Source organism: Juglans microcarpa x Juglans regia, chromosome 1D, assembly GCF_004785595.1.
Source record: "Juglans microcarpa x Juglans regia isolate MS1-56 chromosome 1D, Jm3101_v1.0, whole genome shotgun sequence".
NCBI classification, from domain to species: domain Eukaryota; kingdom Viridiplantae; phylum Streptophyta; class Magnoliopsida; order Fagales; family Juglandaceae; genus Juglans; species Juglans microcarpa x Juglans regia.
The window spans coordinates 10,506,350-10,528,915 of NC_054594.1; the positions used below are offsets into that span (position 1 = coordinate 10,506,350).

General features: G+C 34.4%; 1 protein-coding gene across 3 annotated transcripts; it reads left to right on the top strand.

Moving 5' to 3' along the window:
* Positions 1–6,222: 6,222 nt before the first annotated feature.
* Positions 6,223–20,092, top strand: LOC121234851 (glycosylphosphatidylinositol anchor biosynthesis protein 11-like). Of its 3 annotated transcripts, none has more exons than XM_041130978.1 (9): positions 6,223–6,408; positions 10,998–11,232; positions 11,327–11,392; positions 11,678–11,720; positions 17,931–18,057; positions 18,552–18,600; positions 18,815–18,882; positions 18,999–19,113; positions 19,800–20,092. In XM_041130978.1, exons 2-9 carry the CDS (start codon positions 11,005–11,007, stop codon positions 19,911–19,913), a joined length of 810 nt encoding a protein of 269 aa, XP_040986912.1. In that variant the 5' UTR covers positions 6,223–6,408; positions 10,998–11,004; the 3' UTR covers positions 19,914–20,092. The 3 variants fall into 3 exon arrangements, with proteins under 3 accessions (XP_040986912.1, XP_040986920.1, XP_040986929.1); XM_041130986.1 differs by having other exon boundaries at positions 18,003–18,057; XM_041130995.1 differs by lacking the exon at positions 6,223–6,408 and adding an exon at positions 10,385–10,601 and having other exon boundaries at positions 18,003–18,057.
* The last annotated feature ends 2,474 nt before the right edge of the window (positions 20,093–22,566 follow it).

The following is a 22,566-nucleotide window of genomic DNA, read 5'->3' on the forward strand; positions in this document are numbered from 1 at the left end:
AGTTTATTAGGCGTGCAAGTCATCCTTTCACTCATTTCACCCATTTTCATTTATGTTCTTGGAGAGAACACTCAGAGTCCTTTCTCGGGCAGTTTTCTAAGCTTTTTTCCTCCCATTTTTTAAGCCCTTGTAAGTATTATCTCACTAACCCTCTTTCATAAAGGTTGTACCTCTTTGAGTCTAGTTTCTGTGGGCACCTTTTTTTAAAAATTTTATGTTCATTTGGTTGGTAAAAGTTATTTTAGCCATATAAAGGTCAATCTGGACGATAATCTAGATCGTGTGTTGTATTTTGAAGTTTTTGACCAAGCTAATGGACAGAGATATTGGTGAGAAATTTTTCTAGAGTGTTGTCAACATGTTCATATGAAGTTTTTTTTAAAAAATTAGTTGCATGATTAAAGTTTTTAATGAAGTATTTCCTCAGATCCAAAAAATTAGAAACTGGAAGGAGAAAAACAACAGTTTATGTTATAAGAAAGTTTGGATATTTTGTGGTTTAATCCTACTCCAATTGCTTTGATATTTTTTTTTGATGATTCTAAACCTTGTATCTACATGTTAGGATGTTGGTTTGAAGAGTTTAGGTGTTGATTTGTAAAGATATGGTTTTTATGCAAGAGAATACTTGGTTAGGTCAAACGTTGATATTTTGGTTATATCCATGTTTTGGTTTATTTTTAGCCATATGATTTTAATTTTAATGCTTGGATTTACTTTAGAACATATTTTTAAGCGACATGATGTTGTTGTTTTGAAGATTTATCGTGGTATGTTTCGGATCAAGTGTTTGATCAAACTAAAGTTGAGAAAAAATTATATTTTTGATTAAGTGCTAGAGCATAGTACTTCAAGTGAGATTTTATATTTTTGGTGACTTTTATGTGTTGATTCAAAACATGATAATTCTTAGGATTGTGTTATGGACATGTTAGAAGAAATTTTTGAATTTTTTGAATTCTTGGAGATGTTTTAGAAAGGTCAAAACCTTGAGATTCAAGGGTTTGTATTTTGGTTAAAAGTATATATCTTTTGTTTAAAAAGTTGTGTTTATGTGAAGTAGATTTCTGTGGTATGTTTTAAACATATTTTTAAGCTTAGGATATGAGAATCCTTGTTGCAATATTTCGGTTTGATCATGAGTTTTAAAGTTGAATGAAATTGCAACAAAAATCAAGAGAGGCCTTTGGAAGTTTTGGCCTTATGGTGTTTTTCATAGGTTTAATATTATTATTGTTTTGGGATTTGAAAAAATTGAATTATTTATTATATTTTGTATGAGAATTTAGAAAAATTGTAATGATGAGATGAGATGAATTGAGGTGAGTTTCGAATCCAAAATGTAAAAATAAATTTATATTAATAACTTAATATTAATGTACTTAAGATTGTTATTAATTTTATATTATAAGATTAAAATTTAGATTTTATATCAAATGTTATATTAAAAATTATAAGATTAATTTTTATGTTATATCACATGTTATATTAATTTTATGTTATAAGCTTAATAGACTTAAATAATAAGATTGAAATTTCATGTTATATGGATTAGCAATTAAATATATAATATAATATAATATAATATAATATAATATAATATAAAAATTATAAGTATATATACCGATCTGATTCAATTTTAGTCAATTTTTAAAATAAAAAATTCGATACCGTACCGGTTTAAGATCCGATCGGGTTTAACCGATTTTCAGTTTTTTTTTTTTTTTTACGCCTCAAATTACATATGCCCGTGGAATCAGGACTCTGCTACGTCTCCCACATAAAGCGAAGTCCAATTTATTAGATCCTCCAGTCACCAGTGCAGCCTCCCATGAATCAACGCCTCAATCATCACCGCAAAGTATTGCACATACGCCACGAGGAGACAAATTGACAAACCGAGAGATAAAGAAGTTTGTTTCTCATATCTCAATTAGTGATCGTTTCACATTCGCTGAGTATTGCTGCCCTCATATCATATGACACAAACCCTTGTGGCTTGTGCGAAATATTTCAATTTTTCTCATGCATGCATCCTGTTGTTTCTTCATTTAATTGACTTTTTTTCCTCAGTATGGGTATTCATATATTTAATTTCTTTACCTATCGATTTTGACGTTATTCGAAGTTCTTTTTTTTTAATTACTTAATATTTCAAAAAAAGAAGTCATATTTTTCACTATGGGTCTCTGTTCTTTTTTTACTTTTATTTTGGAATGGTGGTGGCAAGAGAAGTGTTCATCGCATAGACATTAAATATGTATACAGAATCTTATGCTATGTTCGCTTTAGTCTTCTTCTTCTCGCAGTTTAATCCTCTTTACGAGTTTTTTTTTTTAATTTTATGTTTATTTGGTTGGTAAAAAGTTATTTTAACGATATAAAAGTCAATCTGGGGGATAATCTAGATCATGTGTTCTATTTTGGAGTTTTTGACTAAGCTAATAGATAGATACTGGTGAGAAATTTTTCTAGAGTGTTGTCAACATGTTCATATGAATTTTGTTTAAAAATTAGTTGCATGATTAAAGCTTTTAATGAAGTATTTTCTCAGATCCAGAAAATTAGAAACTGGAAGGAGAAAAACAACAGTTTATGTTATAAGAAAGTTTGGATATTTTGTGGTTTAATCTTACTCCAATTGCTTTGATATTTTTATTTGATAATTCTAAAGCTTGTATCTACATGTTAGGATGTTGGTTTGAAGAGTTTAGGTGTTGATTTGTAAAGATATGGTTTTTATGCAGGAGAATACTCAATTAGGTCAAACGTTTAATGATTTTGGCTATATCCATGTTTTGGTTTATTTTTAGCCATATGATTTTAATTTTAATGTTTGAATCTACTTTAGAACACATTTTTAAGCGATATGATGTTGTTGTTTTGAAGATTTCTCGTGGTATGTTTCGGATCAAGTGTTTGATCAAACTAAAGTTGAGAAAAAATTATGTTTTTTATTCAAGTGTTGGAGCAGAGTACTGCAAGTGAGATTTTGTGATTTTTGGTGACTTTTATGCGTTGATTCAAAGCATGATAATTCTTAGGAGTGTGTTATGGACATGTTAGAAGAAAGTTTTGAATTTTTAGAATTCTTGGATATGTTTTGGACAGGTCAAAACCTTGAGATTCAAGGGTTTGTGTTTTGGTTAAAAGTATAGATCTTTTGCTTAAAAAGTTGTGTTTATGTGAAGTAGATTTCTGTTTTATGTTTTAAGCATGTTTTTAAACTTAGGATATAAGGATCCTTGTTGCAATATTTCGGTTTGATCATGAGCTTGAAGTTGAATGAAATTGCAACAAAAATCTAGAGAGGCCTTTGGAAGTTTCGGCCTTATGGTATTTTTCATAGTTGTGATTGGTTTTAAATTTTTTTAAGTTCATATTTGAGTTTAAGATAAAATTTACATGAAAAATGTAGATTTTGGTATTTTTTGAGTTAGGATGTAAAATCCTTAAGCTAGTGGTAAAATGATTATTTTTTCAGCATGTAGAGGGTAAAATTTAAAGTTTACTCTAAGTTAGCATTTTTTATATTTCTAACTTATTAGTGATAAATTTTCTAACTATTAGAATCTTTACTTACAATTTCTCGTGTTTCGTGCTTAATCTCTCATAACGCTACAATCACTATAAGTTAGTTTCAAACTTACTATCAAATCACTATGCTTGTGTGATGGGTAAGAAAACTATTGTTTATGTACTTATGTTATCATCTATGTCATGCTATGTCATGTCACTACATGTTTATCTGTTACACATAATATTCTATCACAAAATATTTAGATGTTACACATAATATTCTGTCACAAAATATTTGTCTGTTATACGATATATTCTGTCAAGTAATATTATCTATTACATGTTATGACATGTCACATAATATTATATGTTACATGTTATGTCATATCAAGTAATGTCATTTGTTACACATTATGTCATGTCACATACTGTTTATCTGTTTCATGTTACTTCAAGTCATGCATCTCACATACATGTCACGTTACGTTACGTCAAGTCATTTGTCCTTTTCGTTTCATGTCACAATTATGTTTCGAGTACAATTTGTGCATCTCAAAACCAGTATTTTCATATCAGTCAAGTCCTTTTACATTTATCACAACCCTAAATGTTAGGATGAGAAAATATCCTATTTGAACTCATTTGTTAACGCTGGAGTGTTTAATTTAGTGTGAAATTCCCGGGGTTGATAAAGTAAAGTTTAACGGGAATCGAATGGGGCCTAATTAACTGGTCACCGGAGCGAAGAAGGGCAGCCATGCCGATGGTGCCCCCCATACATTTCAATTTCATTTTATACGTACTCATGATGATGCAGATACCTAACACGGGATATGTACAATGCGTGTTTTACAGCAGGTGTATATACTTATGAACTGGGACGAATGTTAACGGACTCACAGCTAGTGTAGATACATGTATTGTGATACGATAATCAGTAGGGACACACGGCTCAAACGGACCAATGTAACACCCACATTTCACTTTATTTATCACGCTTAATTATTGAACAAGATTTCAAATTCATGTATTTCACGTCTATGCTTATGTTATTTAATATTCAGTCCAGCTCATGTTCAATTTCAATCATTTCACATTCAATTCATGTTCACATTCAGCTTAAGTTCACGTTCAGCTTTATGTCATGTTTAAGTTCATGTCAGTTCAGTTCTTCTCATGTCAGTTCATGTCATGTCGAGTTTCAAGTTCAATCTGTGCTCTGTTTAAGTCATGTCAGTTCATGCCATGTTATATGCCAAGTCACGTCATCCTTATTTATGATTACCATGTATGCATTCATGCTTTTATTGTCATACATGCATATTTCAACTGTATGTTAAATTTTCTACTAACTTGCTAAGATTTGTAATCAAATCTCACCGTGGTAGTTACAACTACCATTTCCCTCGAAATGGTAGATCATGTGTCAGGATTAGAAGGCGCTGCAAATGATCGATTGGAGGCAGTTGACTAGACAGCATCAGCACGACACGGAACTCATCACATCGATGCTCCATTTCCTCGATAGTAAGATGGCATCCTTGACCAAATTGCGCGAGCTACTCGATGAATTAGCCTAGCAGTTATCGTAGTTTTGCATATACTTAGGGAGCTTTGTCTCCAGTACTAATTATATTATAGACCTGTGGGACAATTACTGTTACCTTCTGAATATTAGTTATATTGTGAATGTCATAAAGTATATTTATATTTTTTAAAACATTAATTTTGGTACATAGTATTGTTAAAAGAAAAAAATTATCCGGTACGAATATTACATATTGTTAATTGCATGCTAGATGCATTGCATCTATAATTGTCATGAACGGGGGCATATAACTTTGTGTTGCATGTCCTGAAATTTCAGATATCCGTCTGATCCCAAACAGAATTTGGGGGAGTCACAATTAGTCTATTTATATTATAGTATAAGTATATTATTTTATAATAATTAACATCTACTGGTATAATATTGAATTTAACTATAGTTTGTATAAGTTCTAGACTTTTTATACGAGTATATATAATCAAATGTGTAAAAATATATTTACAAAACGAATATATATATTATAATTTATTATGCTAAAAATGTGTTTATCATTAATATATATATGTATATATTATGGCCCATTTGGATTCAGAGATGAGTTGATATGGTTTTAGATGAGTTGAATAAAATATTGTTAGAATATTATTTTTAATATTATTTTTAATATTATTATTATTTTGGGATTTGAAAAAGTTGAATTATTTCTAATATTTTGTATGGGAATTTAGGAAAGTTGTAATGATAAAATGAGATAAAATGAGATAAATTGAGGTGCATTTCGAATCCAAACGGTAAAAATAAATTAATATTAATAACTTAATATTAATGCTTATACTTAAGATTGTTATTAATTATATATTATAAGATTAAAATTTAGATTTTATATCAAATGTTATATTAAAAATTATAAGATTAATTTTTATGTTATATCACATGTTATATTAATTTTATGTTATAAGCTTAATAGACTTGAATAATAAGATTGAAATTTCATGTTACATGGATTACCAATTAAATATATAATATATATAATATAAAATAAAAATTATAAATATATATACCGGTCTGATTCGATTTTAGTCAATTTTTAAAATATAAAATTCGATACCGTACCGATTTAAGATCCGGTCGGGTTTAACCGGTTTTCATTTTTTTACGCCCCTAATTACATATGCCCATAGAACTGAGACTCTGCCCCGTCTCCCACATAAAGCGAAGTCCACTTTCTTAGATCCTCCAGTCATCAGTGCAGCCTCCCATGAATTAACGCCTCTATCATCACGGCAAAGTATTACACATACGCCACGAGGAGACAGATTGACAGATCGAGAGATAAAGAGGTTTCTTTCTAAGATCTCAATTAGTGATTGTTCCACGTTTTATTGCTGAGTATTGATGCCCTCATATCATATGACACAAACTCTTGTGGCTTGTGCGAAGTATTTCAATTTTTCTCATGCATGCATCCTGTTGTTTCTTCATTTAATTGACTTTTTTTCCTCAATATGGGTATTCATATATTTAAGTTCTTTACTTATCGATTTTAATGTTATTCGAAGTTCTTGTTTTTTTTTCAATTGCTTAATATTTCAAAAAAAGAAGTCATGTTTTTCACTGTGGGTCTCTGTTCTTTTTTTATTTTTATTTTGGAGTGGTGGTAGCAAGAGAAGTGTTCATCGCATAGACATTAAATGTCTATACAGAATCTTATGCTTTGTTCACTTTTGTCTTCTTCTTCTTCTCGTCTTTTAATCCTCTTTACAAGTTTTTTTTTTTTTAATTTTATGTTCATTTGGTTGGTAAAAAGTTATTTTAACCATATAAAGGTCAATCTGAGCGATAACCCAAATAGTGTGTTGTATTTTGGAGTTTTTGACCAAGCTAATAGACAGATACTGGTGAGAAATTTTTCTAGAGTGTTGTCAACATGTTCATATGAATTTTGTTTAAAAATTAGTTGCATGATTAAAGCTTTTAATGAAGTATTTTCTCAGATCCAGAAAATTAGAAACTGGAAGGAGAAAAACAATAGTTTTTGTTATAAGAAAGTTTGGATATTTTGTGGTTTAATCTTATTCCAATTGCTTTGATATTTTTATTTGATGATTCTAAACCTTGTATCTACATGTTAGGATGTTGGTTTGAAGAGTTTAGGTGTTGATTTGTAAAGATATGGTTTTTATGCAAGAGAATACTCAATTAGGTCAAACGTTTGATGATTTTGGCTATATTGTTTTGGTTTATTTTTAGCCATATGATTTTAATTTTAATGATTGGATCTACTTTAGAATACATTTTTAAGCGATATGATATTGTTGTTCTGAAGATTTCTCGTGGTATGTTTCGGATTAAGTGTTTGATCAAACTACAGTTGAGAAAAAATTATGCTTTTGATTAAGTGTTGGAGCATAGTACTTCAAGTGAGATTTTGTGATTTTTGGTGACTTTTATACGTTGATTCAAAGAATGATAATTCTTAGGAGTGTGTTATGGACGTGTTAGAAGAAAGTTTTGAATTTTTTGAGTTCTTGGAGATGTTTTGGAAAGGTCCAAACCTTGAGATTCAAGGGTTTGTGTTTTGGTTAAAAGTATGGATCTTTTGCTTAAAAAGTTATGTTTATGTGAAGTAGATTTCCGTTTTATGTTTTAAGCATGTTTTTAAGCTTAGGATATGAGGATCATTGTTGCAATATTCAGTTTGATCATGAGTTTTGAAGTTGAATGAAATTGCAACAAAAATCTAGAGAGGCCTTTGAAAGTTTCGGCCTTATGGTGCTTTTCATAATTGTGATTGGTTTTAAATTTTTCTAAGTTCATATTTGAGTTTAGAATAAAATTTATGTGAAGAATGTAGATTTTGGTATTTTTTGAGTTAGGATGTGAAATCCTTAAGTTAGGGATAAAATGGTTATTTTTTCCACATTTAGAGGGTAAAATGGTAATTTTACTCTAAGTTAGCATTTTTCATGTTTCTAAGTTATTAGTGATAAAGTTTCTAACTTTTGGAATCTCTACTTATAGTTTCTCGTGTTTCATGCTTAATCACCCGGAACGCGACAATCACTATAAGTTAGTTTCAAACTTACTATCAAATCACTATGTTTGTGTGATGGGTAAGAAGACTATTGTTTATGTACTTATGTTATTATCTATGTCATGCTATGTCATGTCACTACATGTTTATTTATTATTCATAATATTCTATCACAAAATATATATCTGTTATAAAATATATTCTGTCAAATAATATTATATATTACATGTTATGACATTTCACATAATGTTATATGTTACACGTTATGTTATATCAAGTAATGTTATTTGTTACACATTATGTCATGTCACATATTGTTTGTCTGTTTCATGTTACTTCAAGTTATGTATCTCACATGCATGTCACGTTACGTTACGTCAAGTCATCTGTCCTTTTCATTTCATGTCACATTATGTTTCGAGTACAGTTTGTACATTGCGTGTTCTACAGTAGGTGTATGTACTTATGAATTGGCACATATGTTAACGGACTCACAGCTAGTGTAGATACATGTGTTGTGATGCGATAATTGATAGGGACACACGGCTCAAAGTGACCAACGTAGCAGCCACATTTCACTTTATTTATTACGCTTAATTATTGAACAAGATTCTAAATTCATGTATTTCACGTTTATGCTCATATTATTTAATGTTCAATCTAGCTGATGTTCAATTTCAATCGTTTCACGTTCAATTCATGTTCAATTGCAATCAGTTCACATTCAGCTTAAGTTCAATTCATGTTCAGCTCACGTTCATGTTTATGTCATATTTAAGTTCATATCAGTTCAGTTCTTCTCATATCAATTCATGTCATGTCGAGTTTCAAGTTTAGACTATGCTCTGTTTAAGTTATGTCAGTTTATGTCATGTTATATGCCAAGTCACGTCATCCTTATTTATGATTACCATGTATGCATTCATGCTTTTATTGTCATACATGCATATTTAAACTGTATGTTAAGTTTTCTGCTAACTTGGTAAGATTTGTAATCAAGTCTCACCGTGATAGTCACAACTACAATTTTCCTGAAAATAGTAGATCATGTGTCAGGATTAGAAGGCGCTGCTGATGATCGATTGGAGGCAGTTGACTAGACAACATCAGCACGACGCAGAGCTCATCACTTCGATGCTCCGTTTCCTTGATAGTATTATGGCATCCTTGACCGAGTTGCGCGAGCGACTCGATGGATTAACCTAACAGTTATCATAGTTTTGCATATACTTAGGGAGCTTTGTCTCTAGTACTAATTATATTATAGACTTGTCGGACAATTACTGTAACCTTTTGGATATTAGTTATATTGTGAATGTCATAAAGTATATTTATATTTTTGGATACATTAATTCTGGTTCATAGTATTGTTTAAAGGAAAAAATTATCCGCTACGAATATTACATATTGTTAATTGCATGCTAGATGCATTGCATCTATAATTGTTATGAACGGGAGTATATAATATTGTGTTGCATGTCTCGGAGTTTCAGATATCCGTATGATCCCAAACAGAATCTAGGGGAGTCACAGTTAGTCTATTTATATTATATTATAGTATAAGTATATTATTTTATAATAATTAAGATCTACTGGTATAATATTGAATTTAACTATAGTCTGTATAAGTTTTATACTTTTATCTTTTTATACGAGTATATATAATCAAATGTGTAAAAATATATTTACAAAAAGAATATATATTATAATTTATTATGCCAAAAATATATTTATCATTAATATATATATATATATATATATATTAGGGCCCATTTGGATTCAAAGATGAGTTGAGATGGTTTTAGATGAGTTAAATAAAATATTGTTAGAATATTATTATTGTTTTAGGATTTGAAAATGTTAAATTATTTATTATCTTTTGTATGAAAATTTAGAAAAGTTGTAATGATGAAATGAGATGAATTGAGGTGAGTTTCGAATCCAAACGGTAAAAATAAATTTAAATTAATAACTTAATATTAATGTTAATATTTAAGATTGTTATTAATTTTATATTATAAGATTAAAATTTAGATTTTATATCAAATGTTATATTAAAAATTATAAGATTAATTTTTCTGTTATATTACACGTTATATTAATTTTATGTTATAAGTTTAATAGACTTGAATAATAAGATTGAAATTTCATGTTATATGGATTAGTAATTAAATATATAATATATATAATATAATATAAAAATTATAAATATATATACCGGTCTGATTCGATTTTAGTCAATTTTTAAAATATAAAAATCGATATTGTACCAATTTAAGATTCGGTCGGGTTTAACCGATTTTCAATTTTTTTTATGCCTCTAATTACATATGTCCATGGAACCGGGACTTTGCTCTGTCTCCCACATAAAGCGAAGTCCACTTTCTTGGAGCCTCCAGTCACCAGTACAGCCTCCCATGAATCAACGCCCCTATCATCATGACAAAGTATTGCACATACGTCACGAGGAGACAGATTGACAGACCAAGAGATAAAGATGTTTATTTTTCAGATCTCAATTAATGATCGTTTCACGTTTTGTCGTTGAGTATTGCTGCCCTCATATCATATGGCACAAACCCTTGTGGCCTGTGTGAAGTATTTCAATTTTTCTCATGCCTACATCCTGTTGTTTCTTCATTTAATTAAATTTTTTTTCTGGATATGGATATTTATATATTTAAGTTCTTTACCTGTCAATTTTGGTGTTATTTAAAGTTCTGTTTTTTTAATTACTTAATATTTCAAAAAAGGAAGTCAAATTTTTTACTGTAGATCTCTGTTCTTTTTTTATTTTTATTTTGTAGTGATGATAGCAAGACAAGTTTTTGTCGTCGTCTTCTTCTAGCATTTTAATCCTCTTTACAAGTTTTTATCTTGACGGAGCTCGAACAGAAAAAACATGAAGGCTAACGCGACGACTTCGTCCGTGAAATCCTCAGCAGAACCAAAACCAGAACCAGAACCAGAGGCAGAAATCAGTACCTCCTCCCCTTCCATCTCAGCTCTTGAGGCACTTTCTGTACACCTGATCTCTGGGCTGGGCCTGGGTCTGGCCCTTCTGCTGGCCAACAATGTCTACTCCGTCAACCTCGTCTCTCACCCTTCTCTCACTCTCCTACTCATCTCTGTAAATCCTCTTTCTTATCATGCTTCTGTTTGTTATATATATTTTTTTCTTTTGTTTAGTTTTTGTTATTTTAGTTTTTTGTTTAATTAATCAGGTTATAGAGTGCCCAATTGTGATTCTTCTCTATAGTCGGCACCGGAAGAATCGTGAAGAATGCTCGGTAAAGTTTACATTTTTTTTCATCTGTTTGGTTAACGTGAAAATGTGGGATTTTTTTTCTTTTTGAGTTATATGTTATTTAATAATTAGTTTCCTGGAATGGAAGGCTCTGGTCAATTGGACCAAATGTATGTGCTACGTTCAGAGTAGTGGATTTATTCATAACTTGAATCAAATTTTTCCTCATTATTTTCTCAGTAAATAACGGTGTTTTTGTTATCTAATGTCTTGTAATTATACTGAGTTTTTTCCCTTAAATATTTCACTTACGACTTCTCTTTCTCAGTACTTGAAAGCCGTGGGACGAGGGCTACTAGGACTTCCTGTTGGTTAGTATTTTGTTCCCCACAATGTCTTTTACTCTTGACGTGTGTGATTAGATTACGAAGTAAATGTCCATCACTTCATAGCCTTGGTAATTGAAATCAATGTTTTCAAGTAGCCTGGGTCATCCCAGGTAATGTATAACTCATACCGTTATGCTGGAAGAACTTTGGCCATGGTTTTCACTATTCATGCTTTTGAGTCATGTCGAGGTTGGCGATGTTTTTGAGGTTTTAGAGGTTGTGCATTATATTTAAAATTTTATCCACTTTGGTGCATGCTCGGTAGACATTATAGATGAATTCACGATAATTGGAAATCTACTTGACAAGTTGTGGAGAATCTAAATATGTTTTAATTGGAAAAGTGATATCATCTACTATTATCATCCTTGTTTAGAACTATTCTTTTTGTGGTAGAGCCCACATATGAACACATTGTACACAATATATAATAGTTACTGAAACATGTATCCTTTAATCGGTATCACATGTTCATTTCAATTATTTTAGGACCAATCTAGTTTAATTAACTGAGTATTTGTGTAGATAAGGTTGTAGCATTTACTTTTTAAGTCTTTTTTGTTTTTTAGAATTGAGAAGTCTTTCTTTTGCACTTTTTAAGTTTTCTCTCTCCGTACGTGGGCGAAAAAAAAAACTTTTATCTTTCCATTGTTTGCCTTCGAGGATGGTGGTTAGTTAGTTTTATCAACTTCGTTGACGTTGGCTAAGATGGGATACACAAGGGAACTTGTCATTGAATCAAAGCTTTTCTCCGTCGTGAGAGAAGGTGGTCTGGTACGTATCACTGAGAGAGGTAGGAGGTTTAAGCAAGAGTTATTGTTGGGGTTGAGCACTGCGTAGTGGCTTGAGAGAGCTTTGGAGGAGAGTGTGATAGGTGAAAGAAAGGATTATTACTCGTCAATAAGGGAGGGTTATCAGAGTTTCATTGCGCAAGATGCTCGAATAATAGTAGTAGATTCTTGGAGGTTGCGGTGTATGCTGAAGGGGGCTGCCGTAGCTTTATTATTATCCCTGAAGAAGAGGGGGAAGGGGATGGAGAAGAATGAGGGAGGTGTTGAGGGAGGTCACCCAGGTGGTTAGAAATAGGGCTGGGTTTGGTGGCGATGCTCAGAGGAGGCAGTGGGGGGAGGTGGTGCATTCGAAATCTTATAAAGAAGTGTTATCTCCGTTGGTGACCTTTGCTGCGCCAAGAAATGGGGCCGGTGGGGGAGGGTATGATGGTGAAGAGTTTCGAGTGCCTCAGGGCTTCTTTCGGGAAAAAGAGTGTGAAAGCGACGTGCGGGAGGTACTCTGCATGGTGAGGGAGGTGCAGTTGCAGTTGGGGAATTTGCAGAGGGAAGTGGCCAAGTTGTTGAGTATAGTGGGGGATGGCATGGAGATGGGCGAAATAGGGCGTTTAGGGGGAGGAAAGGTGGAGGGGCTTTCAAGGGCCAGCAAGGGGCCGTCAAGGGCCTCGTATTCTCGGATGGGCCATTATGGGCCGAGATTGGTCCAGGTCTGTGACCCTCATGGACAAGGGTGGAGGGCTGTTAGGCCGAGGCCCAATCCAAAGGCCCGAAACACGTGGAGGCCTAGGGCAGTTTACGCTGGTGGAGGAAGGAAGCCTTCTTAGCGGGAGTTGTCGCCGCACTGCCACCAGAGGGCGGTGGACATGCCGGAGTCCTCATCGCGACGCCCTCAGAAGCCGCCGATGAAGGTGGTGGAGCAACTGGAGGGCGGGACAAATCTGCAGGAGACGAAACAGCAGGCGACAGATCTAGAAGTGGACCTTCCACCACCACCGAGTGTGTTTCCTCCTCCGGGGAGTGCACAGAAATTGTCGACGGTGTGGGGAGGCGTCGAGGGTCCGGCAAGCCCCCTGTGCTGTTCAACGATGTCGTTTTAATGTGGAATAGTGAAACAGGGGACTCGGCCAGTGAAGATTTATTCCTTTCTAATGAGGAGAACTCTCAAAGGCTTATTCAGGTGTCAAACAACTCTGTTGGGGAAGTGGGTTTGGTGTTAGGAGAAGAGCATATGGAGGAACAACCGGAATTTCGAATGCAAAATCCTATCCCGTTGAAGTGTTTGTTTCCAGATTAGTCGAATGCATCAGACTGGGTGTTTAACACAGTAAAAGATATTCAAGAAATGGTGGGTTTGAAGTGTGAAGGTTACGAGGAGCAGTTCATAGCATTACTCACGGCTATCGAAGCGGGTCATCAACAACAAAGGAAAGTTGGTTCCAAGAAATAGCGTGAACTCAGGAGGTTGACTTGGTCAATGAACTCTGAAGGTAGCTCTAGCAGGGAAAGGACTAAAGGAAAGGGGCTGGCCTTTCCCAAATGAAACCAAAAATTGTTTCATGGAATGTCCGCGGTCTAAATGAGCCGAGTAAGCGTCTTCAAGTAAGAAACTTGCTGCAAGGGTGGAAGGCGGACATTGTTTGTTTACAGGAGATGAAGTTGAAAGTTATTACCACAAGAATTGTAAGAAGTTTATGGAGCTGCGCACACGTGGAATGGGTACATTTGGCAGCTAACGGGGCCTCAGGAGGCGTTTTGGTGATGTGGGACCAAAGGGTGTTGGAGAAAAAGGAGGAGTTCATTGGGTTATTTTTGGTAGCATGCTCTTTTAAGAGCGTTTCATATGCCTTTTTGTGGGCATTGGCAGGGGTTTATGGTCCTAATTACAATGATCGTAAATTATTGTGGGATGAACTAGCCGGTGTATACAGTTGGTGGGATCTTCCATGGTGTATTGGTGGAGATTTCAATGTTACAAGATTTCCCAGTGAGAGCTTCGGTAATAGAAGATTGCGCCCAACTATGTCTAATTTTTTGGAATGTATCTTTGAGTTGAATTTAGTGGATCTACCAATGGCAGGGGGTTTATGCACGTGGGCCAATAATCAAACGTAGTCTCGACTAGATAGATTCTTAATTTCCCCTGAGTGGGAAAGTCACTTCCCGGAGGTTTGGCAAAAGAGATTGCCTCGGATTTGTTTGGACCATTGGCCTGTAATGTTGGATTGTGGTGGGATTCAAAAAAGACGTCGGTATTTTAAGTTCGAAAACATGTGGCTGAAAACGGAAGGTTTTGTTGATTGGGTCAAACAGTGGTGGTCATCTTATCAGATTCAGGACACTCCAAGTTTCACGTTGGCGAGTAAATTGAAAGCTCTAAAACAAGACTTAAAGTTGTGGAATAGCCAGTCTTTTGGGGACATCGGAGAACACAAGAAAACCAAGACAAGGGAGATCGTAGAAATGGAAAGGCTACAAGAGTCCAGGACCTTAACACAGGAGGAATTGGCTAAAAAACTAGTGCTGGTTGCAGATCTTGAGAGGATCTTTCTATTAGAAGAGATTTTGTGGGGGCAAAAGTCGAGAGCGTTATGGTTGAAGGAAGGAGATAGATGTACTTAGTTTTTTCACAGGGTAGCCAATTCTCATAGGAGATATAATAATATTGAGATGCTGAAGATAGATGGGGCAGATTGTAAGGATGAGCGGAGAATTATTGATCATGTAGTTGGCTTCTTTGAACAGCTACTTACCGAGCAGGAGGGTTGGCGACCGAAGCCTGATGGGCTAGCTTTCGACTCTATTGGGCCTATGGATGGTATTCGTTTGGAGAGGCTGTTTGAGGAGGTTGAGGTTTTCGAAGTGGTGAGGAAGATAGCCAAAGACAAGGCTCTGGGTGGTCCTGATGGGTTTTCTATGGGTTTTTTTCAAAAATGCTGGGAGGTATTAAAGGATGATCTCATGAAGATGTTCCAGGAGTTTCACTCGGTTGGACAATTTGAGAAAAGCCTAAACGCCACTTTCCTTGCTTTGATTCCAAAGAGGGTTGGGGCTGAGGAGATCAGGGAGTTCCGACCCATTAGTCTAGTAAATGGGGTTTACAAGATTCTCTCTAAGGTACTTGCAAATCGCCTTAGTGAGGTAGTGGGAAAGATAATCTCAAAGCCTCAAAATGCTTTTGTAAAGGATAGACAGATCTTAGATACGGTCCTTATCGCAAATGAATGTCTGGACAGTAGACTGAAAGCTGGTAATACTGGGATTATATGCAAGCTAGACATGGAGAAAACGTATGACCATGTTAATTGGGACTTTCTACTTGACCTCCTAAGGAGGTGTGGTTTTGGGGAGAGATGGAGATCTTGGATCCGTTGGTGTATATCTACGGCAAAATTTTCAGTTCTGATAAATGGAAGTCCATTTTAATAGCACACGAGGCCTTAGACAAGGAGATCCGCTGTCCCCATTACTGTTTGTTATTGTAATGGAGGCTCTGAACAGAATGACCTCAGCCCTGGTCGCAAATGGGTGTGTGACTGGTTATTCGATAGGATCCCCGGTGGGGGACTTATTAATATTTCGCATTTATTGTTTGCAGATGACACTCTTATCTTCTGTGAGACAGATAATAATCATATTCGAGTATTAAAGGCCCTCCTTCTTTGTTTTGAAGCAGTTTTAGGGTTGAAAATGAACTTGGATAAATCAGAGATGGTGCCTATTGGAGGTGTGCAGCGTATAAGATAGTTGGCTAATACTCTGGGGTGTAAGATTGCATCACTCCCTATGACACATCTTGGTCTTCTTTATGGGATACAGTGATTGAGAAAGTAGAGCGTCGATTAGCAAGATGGAAGAGATTGTATCTGTCAAAAGGCAGTAGGATTACCTTGATAAAGATTACGTTATCTAACTTACTGACTTATTTTTTGTCCTTGTTCCCTATTCCAGCAAGTGTGGCGGTTCGTATTGAGAAACTTCAACGAGATTTCCTGTGGAGAGGATTGGGTGGAGAGTTTAAATTTCACCTAGTCAGGTGGGAGAAAGTATTCAGTCCTATCTCTTCTGGTGGTTTAGGCATTAGAAATTTGAGAATCTTTAATTGGGCGCTACTTGAGAAATGGTTGTGGAGATACCATAAAGAACTTGAGGCTTTATGGAAAATGGTGATTGAGTAAATATGGAGAATTATGGGGGGGATGGTGTACCAATGAAGTGAGTGGGGCATATGGTGTGGGTTTGTGGAAACATATAAGAAAAGGATGGGGGTTCTTTTCCCGACACACAAGATTTTGTCTTGGAGATGGGACTAGGATCAAATTCTGGTACGATACTTGGAGTGGTAATGGTGTTTTAAAGGATCCATTTCCTGTTCTTTTTAGGGTGGCAAGTGCCAATGATGTCTCTGTGGTGGAAGTTATGGTGATAGTGGGGGAACAAATCCAATGGAACATTAATTTTTAGCCGGGCAGCACAAGATTGGGAACTGGACAGTTTTGCAGCTCTTTTCAGCTTCTTGTATTCACTCAAGCGCAGTAACCATCAAGCTGATTTATTGTGGTGGATACCTACGGGTAAAGGTTTATTCTCGGTTTGCTCGTATTATAAATCTCTGTTACAAGAACTTCCAACTCAGTTCCCTTGGAAAAGGATTTGGAGACACAAGACGCCTCTCAAAGCAGCGTTTTTCATGTGGAATGCTTCTTTGGGTAAGATCCTCACAACGGATAATTTGAGAAGATGAGGGGTGATCATCGCAGATTGGTGCTGCATGTGTAGGAACGAGGGTGAATCAGTGGACCATCTTCTACTACTTGTGAGGTAGCTCAAGGGATATGGAATGAAGTATTTAGAAGACTAGGCTTGGGTTGGGTTATGCCCAAGTCTGTAGTGGAGATGTTGGCTAGTTGGACAGATCTAAGAGGTAACCAACAGATCAAGGCTATATGGAAGATGTTGCCTATTTGTGTTATGTGGTGTTTATGGCAGGAGCGCAATGAACGGACGTTTGAGGACAAAGAAAAAACAATGGAGGAACTAAATGCTTTCTTTTTTAGAACTCTTTGTACTTGGGCCATTGCCGTTAACTTTAATGGCCAAGATTTCCTTGTTTCTAATGCTCCTACTTAGCTAGGACATTCTTTGTACTGAACATGGCTTTTGCCTATTCTTTTATTAATATACTTACACTTCAAAAAAAAAGCATTTACTTTTTTTTATTTTCTGTTGATAAATGGGTTGTATCTTTAACATACTATAGTATTTGAAAGAGAAAACATACACCAGGAAGAAACATAACTGCACCTATGCAAAGATTATGTATCTTTTTGCTACTGCCTACTTGCCTAGGCTGGTGCTTTATTAACTGGGCAATAAACCTTATTAAGCTCATGTTAAACTCGCCTAGGTAAGGCACCATCCATGATGACTCTGCAAGGGAAAAAGATGAAATATCATATATCGTGTTTCTGCTATGTAGGGGCTCTAGTAAATTCTTTGGGAGCTATTGCATTGGGCGCACCTGTTGGCACTCGGTATGTGATTAAGGGCTGAATAGACTTTATTTTTATCAGAATACTTTTGAAAATTTAAGTTACTTGTCCATAAAAGAAATCTTGAAAATAGAAGTTTCATCTTAGGTTGGATGGAATTGTTTCACACACTTCTGTTCCTTTCTGAAACAACACTTTTCTTTCCCGTAATCATCACCATCTGGTAAAATCCACCCTTCTCTTTTTTGGAATATTTTTTTTTTGTTCCAAACTTTTAATGAAAACACAATGAAAGCCCATTGTATTGGATATTCAGCTGGAATATTCCAAACTTCAAAGATAAGTTGTGACTGTTCAACCTCAACTGTGAGTTATGTTTTCAGAACTTTGAAGGCTGAATACATCTAAATGATCCCTCTATCAAACCTGTTTCAAATTTGATAACCTATGGACTCTTATTCTTCAGTTGGTTGTTATGAATATTTAGTTATATTGCATGATATGTGTTGATTTTGTACCACTCTTGTTGGACACAGATACTTTTTAACGACCATTAACTGGTCTCTGATGATGTCATTGTTCACTGTAAGTATGAAATACGCTTCCCTGCTTTACAGTTTCAACATTATAACATTTCAGAGTATCTGGATTGGAATTCCATAACGTTTTATTAGACCTAAATACATGTGTTCTATCCTTCTAAAATATCTGATTATTATCCTTTTGTTCAAGGTAAATAATAAACAACTTTAGAAATACAAGACCATTTACATATTCAATACTTTTTTGGTTTTGGCAGATTGTGCCCGCAGTTTCTGTATTTGGTACATCGTGGAAGGACTGGCAACGGATATTTGCACACACAAAGTTAGTTTCCAATCACTAGTTTTTTTTTTCGACTAAGTCAGCCAATGGGGCTTATGTTTTCGTTTTTATCATTAACTGGGATAAATATTTGATAATGGAAACTTCTATTCTGTTAGTTGTCGGCCAATTGGATCTTTAGATTTTATGATTTGCCTACCGGCACATGGAGCTATTATTGGAGCTTGGCTTGGGGCTTGGCCAATGCCGCTTGATTGGGAAAGGCCATGGCAGGTGCTACATCCCTTTTTATTCATAGTTTACTACTTCAAACATTACATGTTAATAGTTGATTCGCGTTAGTGATCATCAGCACTCTTTATATCATCGTGTCCAATTCAGCTGGCAGATATGAAAGTGGCCGGTTCTGGTTGAGAAAAGGGAAAATTCTTTATTTCTTGTAATTTACTGTTCAGGAATTAGGTTAGTTAGTGCCTTCGCATCAGTTTGGCATTGATCAGATCTTGGTGCTTTTTGTGAACCTTTCATAGTGAGTCTTACACGAGCGATTGATTCACGAGTCCAAAGAAGGGTGAGATAATTAATTAGCGATAGCTACAAACAAGGTACTTCTGCTTATCCTTGAAATAGTTTGAAGATATCAATCACGGGCAGTTCATTGAGTGATGCACTTCATAGAAGGTATCATGGGGTTGGGATACTTTTGAACTTGTTTTTTATTTTAAGTAACTTTAAAATCGTGGTCTGCAACATGGAGAATTAAAATGTTGTGATGCTCTCTGTTTACGTGGTTTATTGCTTATATCATCCTTCTCATTTAATATATTTTAAGGTTTATTAGATGTTTGCTCAACTTATCTGTTCTCAAACTGAATAGTTTAGTTCCATTTGCTCGATTAATTTGGGTCATTGTAATTCATTCTTATCGAGGTTTGGAATGATTTTACGTCATGATGCAGGAATGGCCTATTTGTGTGAGTTATGGAGCAATGGCTGGGTACCTAGTTGCCATGGTGGTGTCGTTTAGCCTTATCCTTGTGCGGGCCAGGTTTCAGCATGTCAAACGAGACTAACAAGCATGTCTTCAATTACCTTAAAAGGAAAATATATGCATTTCTGGAAATGTTTCTTTTTAGAGCTGGTTTGGATTCAGAGATGATATGAGAAGAGATAATATGGTTTTAGATTAAAATTAAAAATTGAAAAAAATATTGTTAGAATATTAATTTTTAATATTATTATTGTTTTGAAATTTGAAAAAGTTGAATTGTTTATTATATTTTGCGTGGGAATTTAAAAAAGTTGTAATGATGAGATGAGATAAGGTGAAAATCCAAATGGGCTTTCCTTTGAGAGTTGTTACATTTCCACTGTTCTAGGTTGCAAAGCAAAAATTATAGAGATAAAGATAGCTTGTGGTGTATAAAAGCCTAACATTTCTATAGCATATGTCAATTTTGTCATCCTATATGCGGATTAGATAAGCGAATCTGAGCTTAGTCATGGACTTGACTTCTCGCAGAATGCGTTCGTTGGTAGTCAATTACTGGGAGAGCTTTATGTTTAGATGTTGAGTTGATTTGTAAATAGTAATATTTTGTGAGAAGTATTGTTACATACACTGTATAGTGCACAAGCGCCGCGTAATCGTTTTGAAAAAGAGTAGATTTCACTATTAAAAAATTAGGTTTTTTTTATATAGGTCTAGTATTTACTCACTTTTCTCAAAATGCACGGCGCTTGCGAATTTTACGACTGTAAATATTATTTATCTTTTGTGAGTCTCATTGGGATGAATTTAATTTTTTAGATTGAAATGTATAAAGTATGTTGAGATTAGTTTAACTTTTTTATAAGAAGTTAAAAAAAGTAGTAAGTCTCATCAATAATTGGTTTGAGATGAGTTGAGTTTGGTTCAACAACCAAACACAATCTTAATATTTAGGGACGAGTAGGAATGGGTCCAGACTCCTGATCATCCCTGCGGAATAGATATATTCAATCTCTTGGAACCATTCATTTGCATCAATCCAATCCCTGTGAAATTTTCTTTTGCACTAACACAAATCCTTTGACAACGATGGAAGATATTCTGCTATTGCCAACTGCATAATACTTCGTCCATTTTCCTATCCTCTTGGTGTTTTTTAACTGATTGATGTGATATTGACCAAGTTAGTCTTGGGTTGTGTAATACCATTGACTATGTGTCCTTTGGTATAAAAAACTAAATTGACCAAATGAGGCTTAGGTGCAACTATAAGTAGCTATCATCTAAACTTGGTGAGATTGATTGGTTTTTGCTGTGAATGGCGCCATAGGCTTTTAGTGTATGAGTTCAAGCAGAACAAGTCTCTGGATACTTTCCTTTTCCAAACCGAGGATGAAAAGTTGGGAAGAAAATTGTTGATTTTGGGAATCTCGATTCAACATTGCTCTTGGCACTGCGCGCGAGGGAAATCACATACCTTCACGACTGTCGAGATTGCACTGTCCATTGTGATATAAAACCAGAAAAAATTCTCTTGGATGAGAACTATACTACAAAAGTCTGCTACGTTTGGATGTTGATATGAGTTGAGTTGAGTTGTGAATAATAGTTTTGTGAGTCTTATTGAGATGTGTTTAATTTTTTTAGGTTGAGATAATTTAAATTTTTAGGTTAAAATTTATTAAGTATGTTGAGATGAGTTATTTTTTATGAGAAGTTAAAAAAGTAGCATATCCCATCTAGGACTGTAATCGAGCCGAGCCGAGCCAGTTTTGACTTGTTGAGCTCAATTCGAATAAAAAAACTCGAGCTCGAGATTTTTATTTAATCTTTGTTCAAGCTCGACTCAGTAAGCTAAACTCTCAACTCGAGCTCAAACTAGACTCGAATTGTTTATTTATTTTTAACAAGATTTAATAATTAACAAATTAGATAAATAAAAAATTTAATATTGATTTTGTACAACTAACAAGTAGAACCTATATTGAATTATAAGATTTTAAAAATTTATAAATAATTAATATGTAACTAGTTGATATTTATCCATAATAACAACATATTATATGCCTACATAAATTATTAATACATACACATAATATGATATCATATATCTATTTCATATATGATTCTCACATACTAGCATATGAAATTATTAAATTTTATCAACTAAATATTATACAAAAAAAATATAACTATGAAGTATATTCAATATATAAGCATAAGTAATTAGATTACATATTATATATTTAATTATAAAAGTGTCATGCTTATATTATTAGCTAATACATATATATATATGTATATACATATGTGTATGTATATATTTATCAATATATAAATGAGTTTTAATTAAGTCGTGCTAACGAGTCGACTCAGGCATAAACATGCGGGCCTTAACGAGTTTTAGTCGAGTCGAGTCGAGTTTAGTTAGGTATGTGTCATTTACTAATCGAGCGAGTATCTACTTTCACGGTTTAGCTTTTTTTTTCACGAGTCTAGTTTGATTCGAGTTTAACCAGACGAGTATCAAGCGGACTATTGAACAGACTGGTTCATTTACAACCCTAGTCCCATTAATGATTTGTTTAAGATGAGTTGAGTTTGGTTCAACAACCAAACACAACCTATTTTTGTCTTGCAAAGCTAGACCACATGCATAGAATCATGACAAGCGTCATCGGGACTAGAGGATATTTGACACCAGAATGGCAGGCAAATCTTCCATTAACAACAAA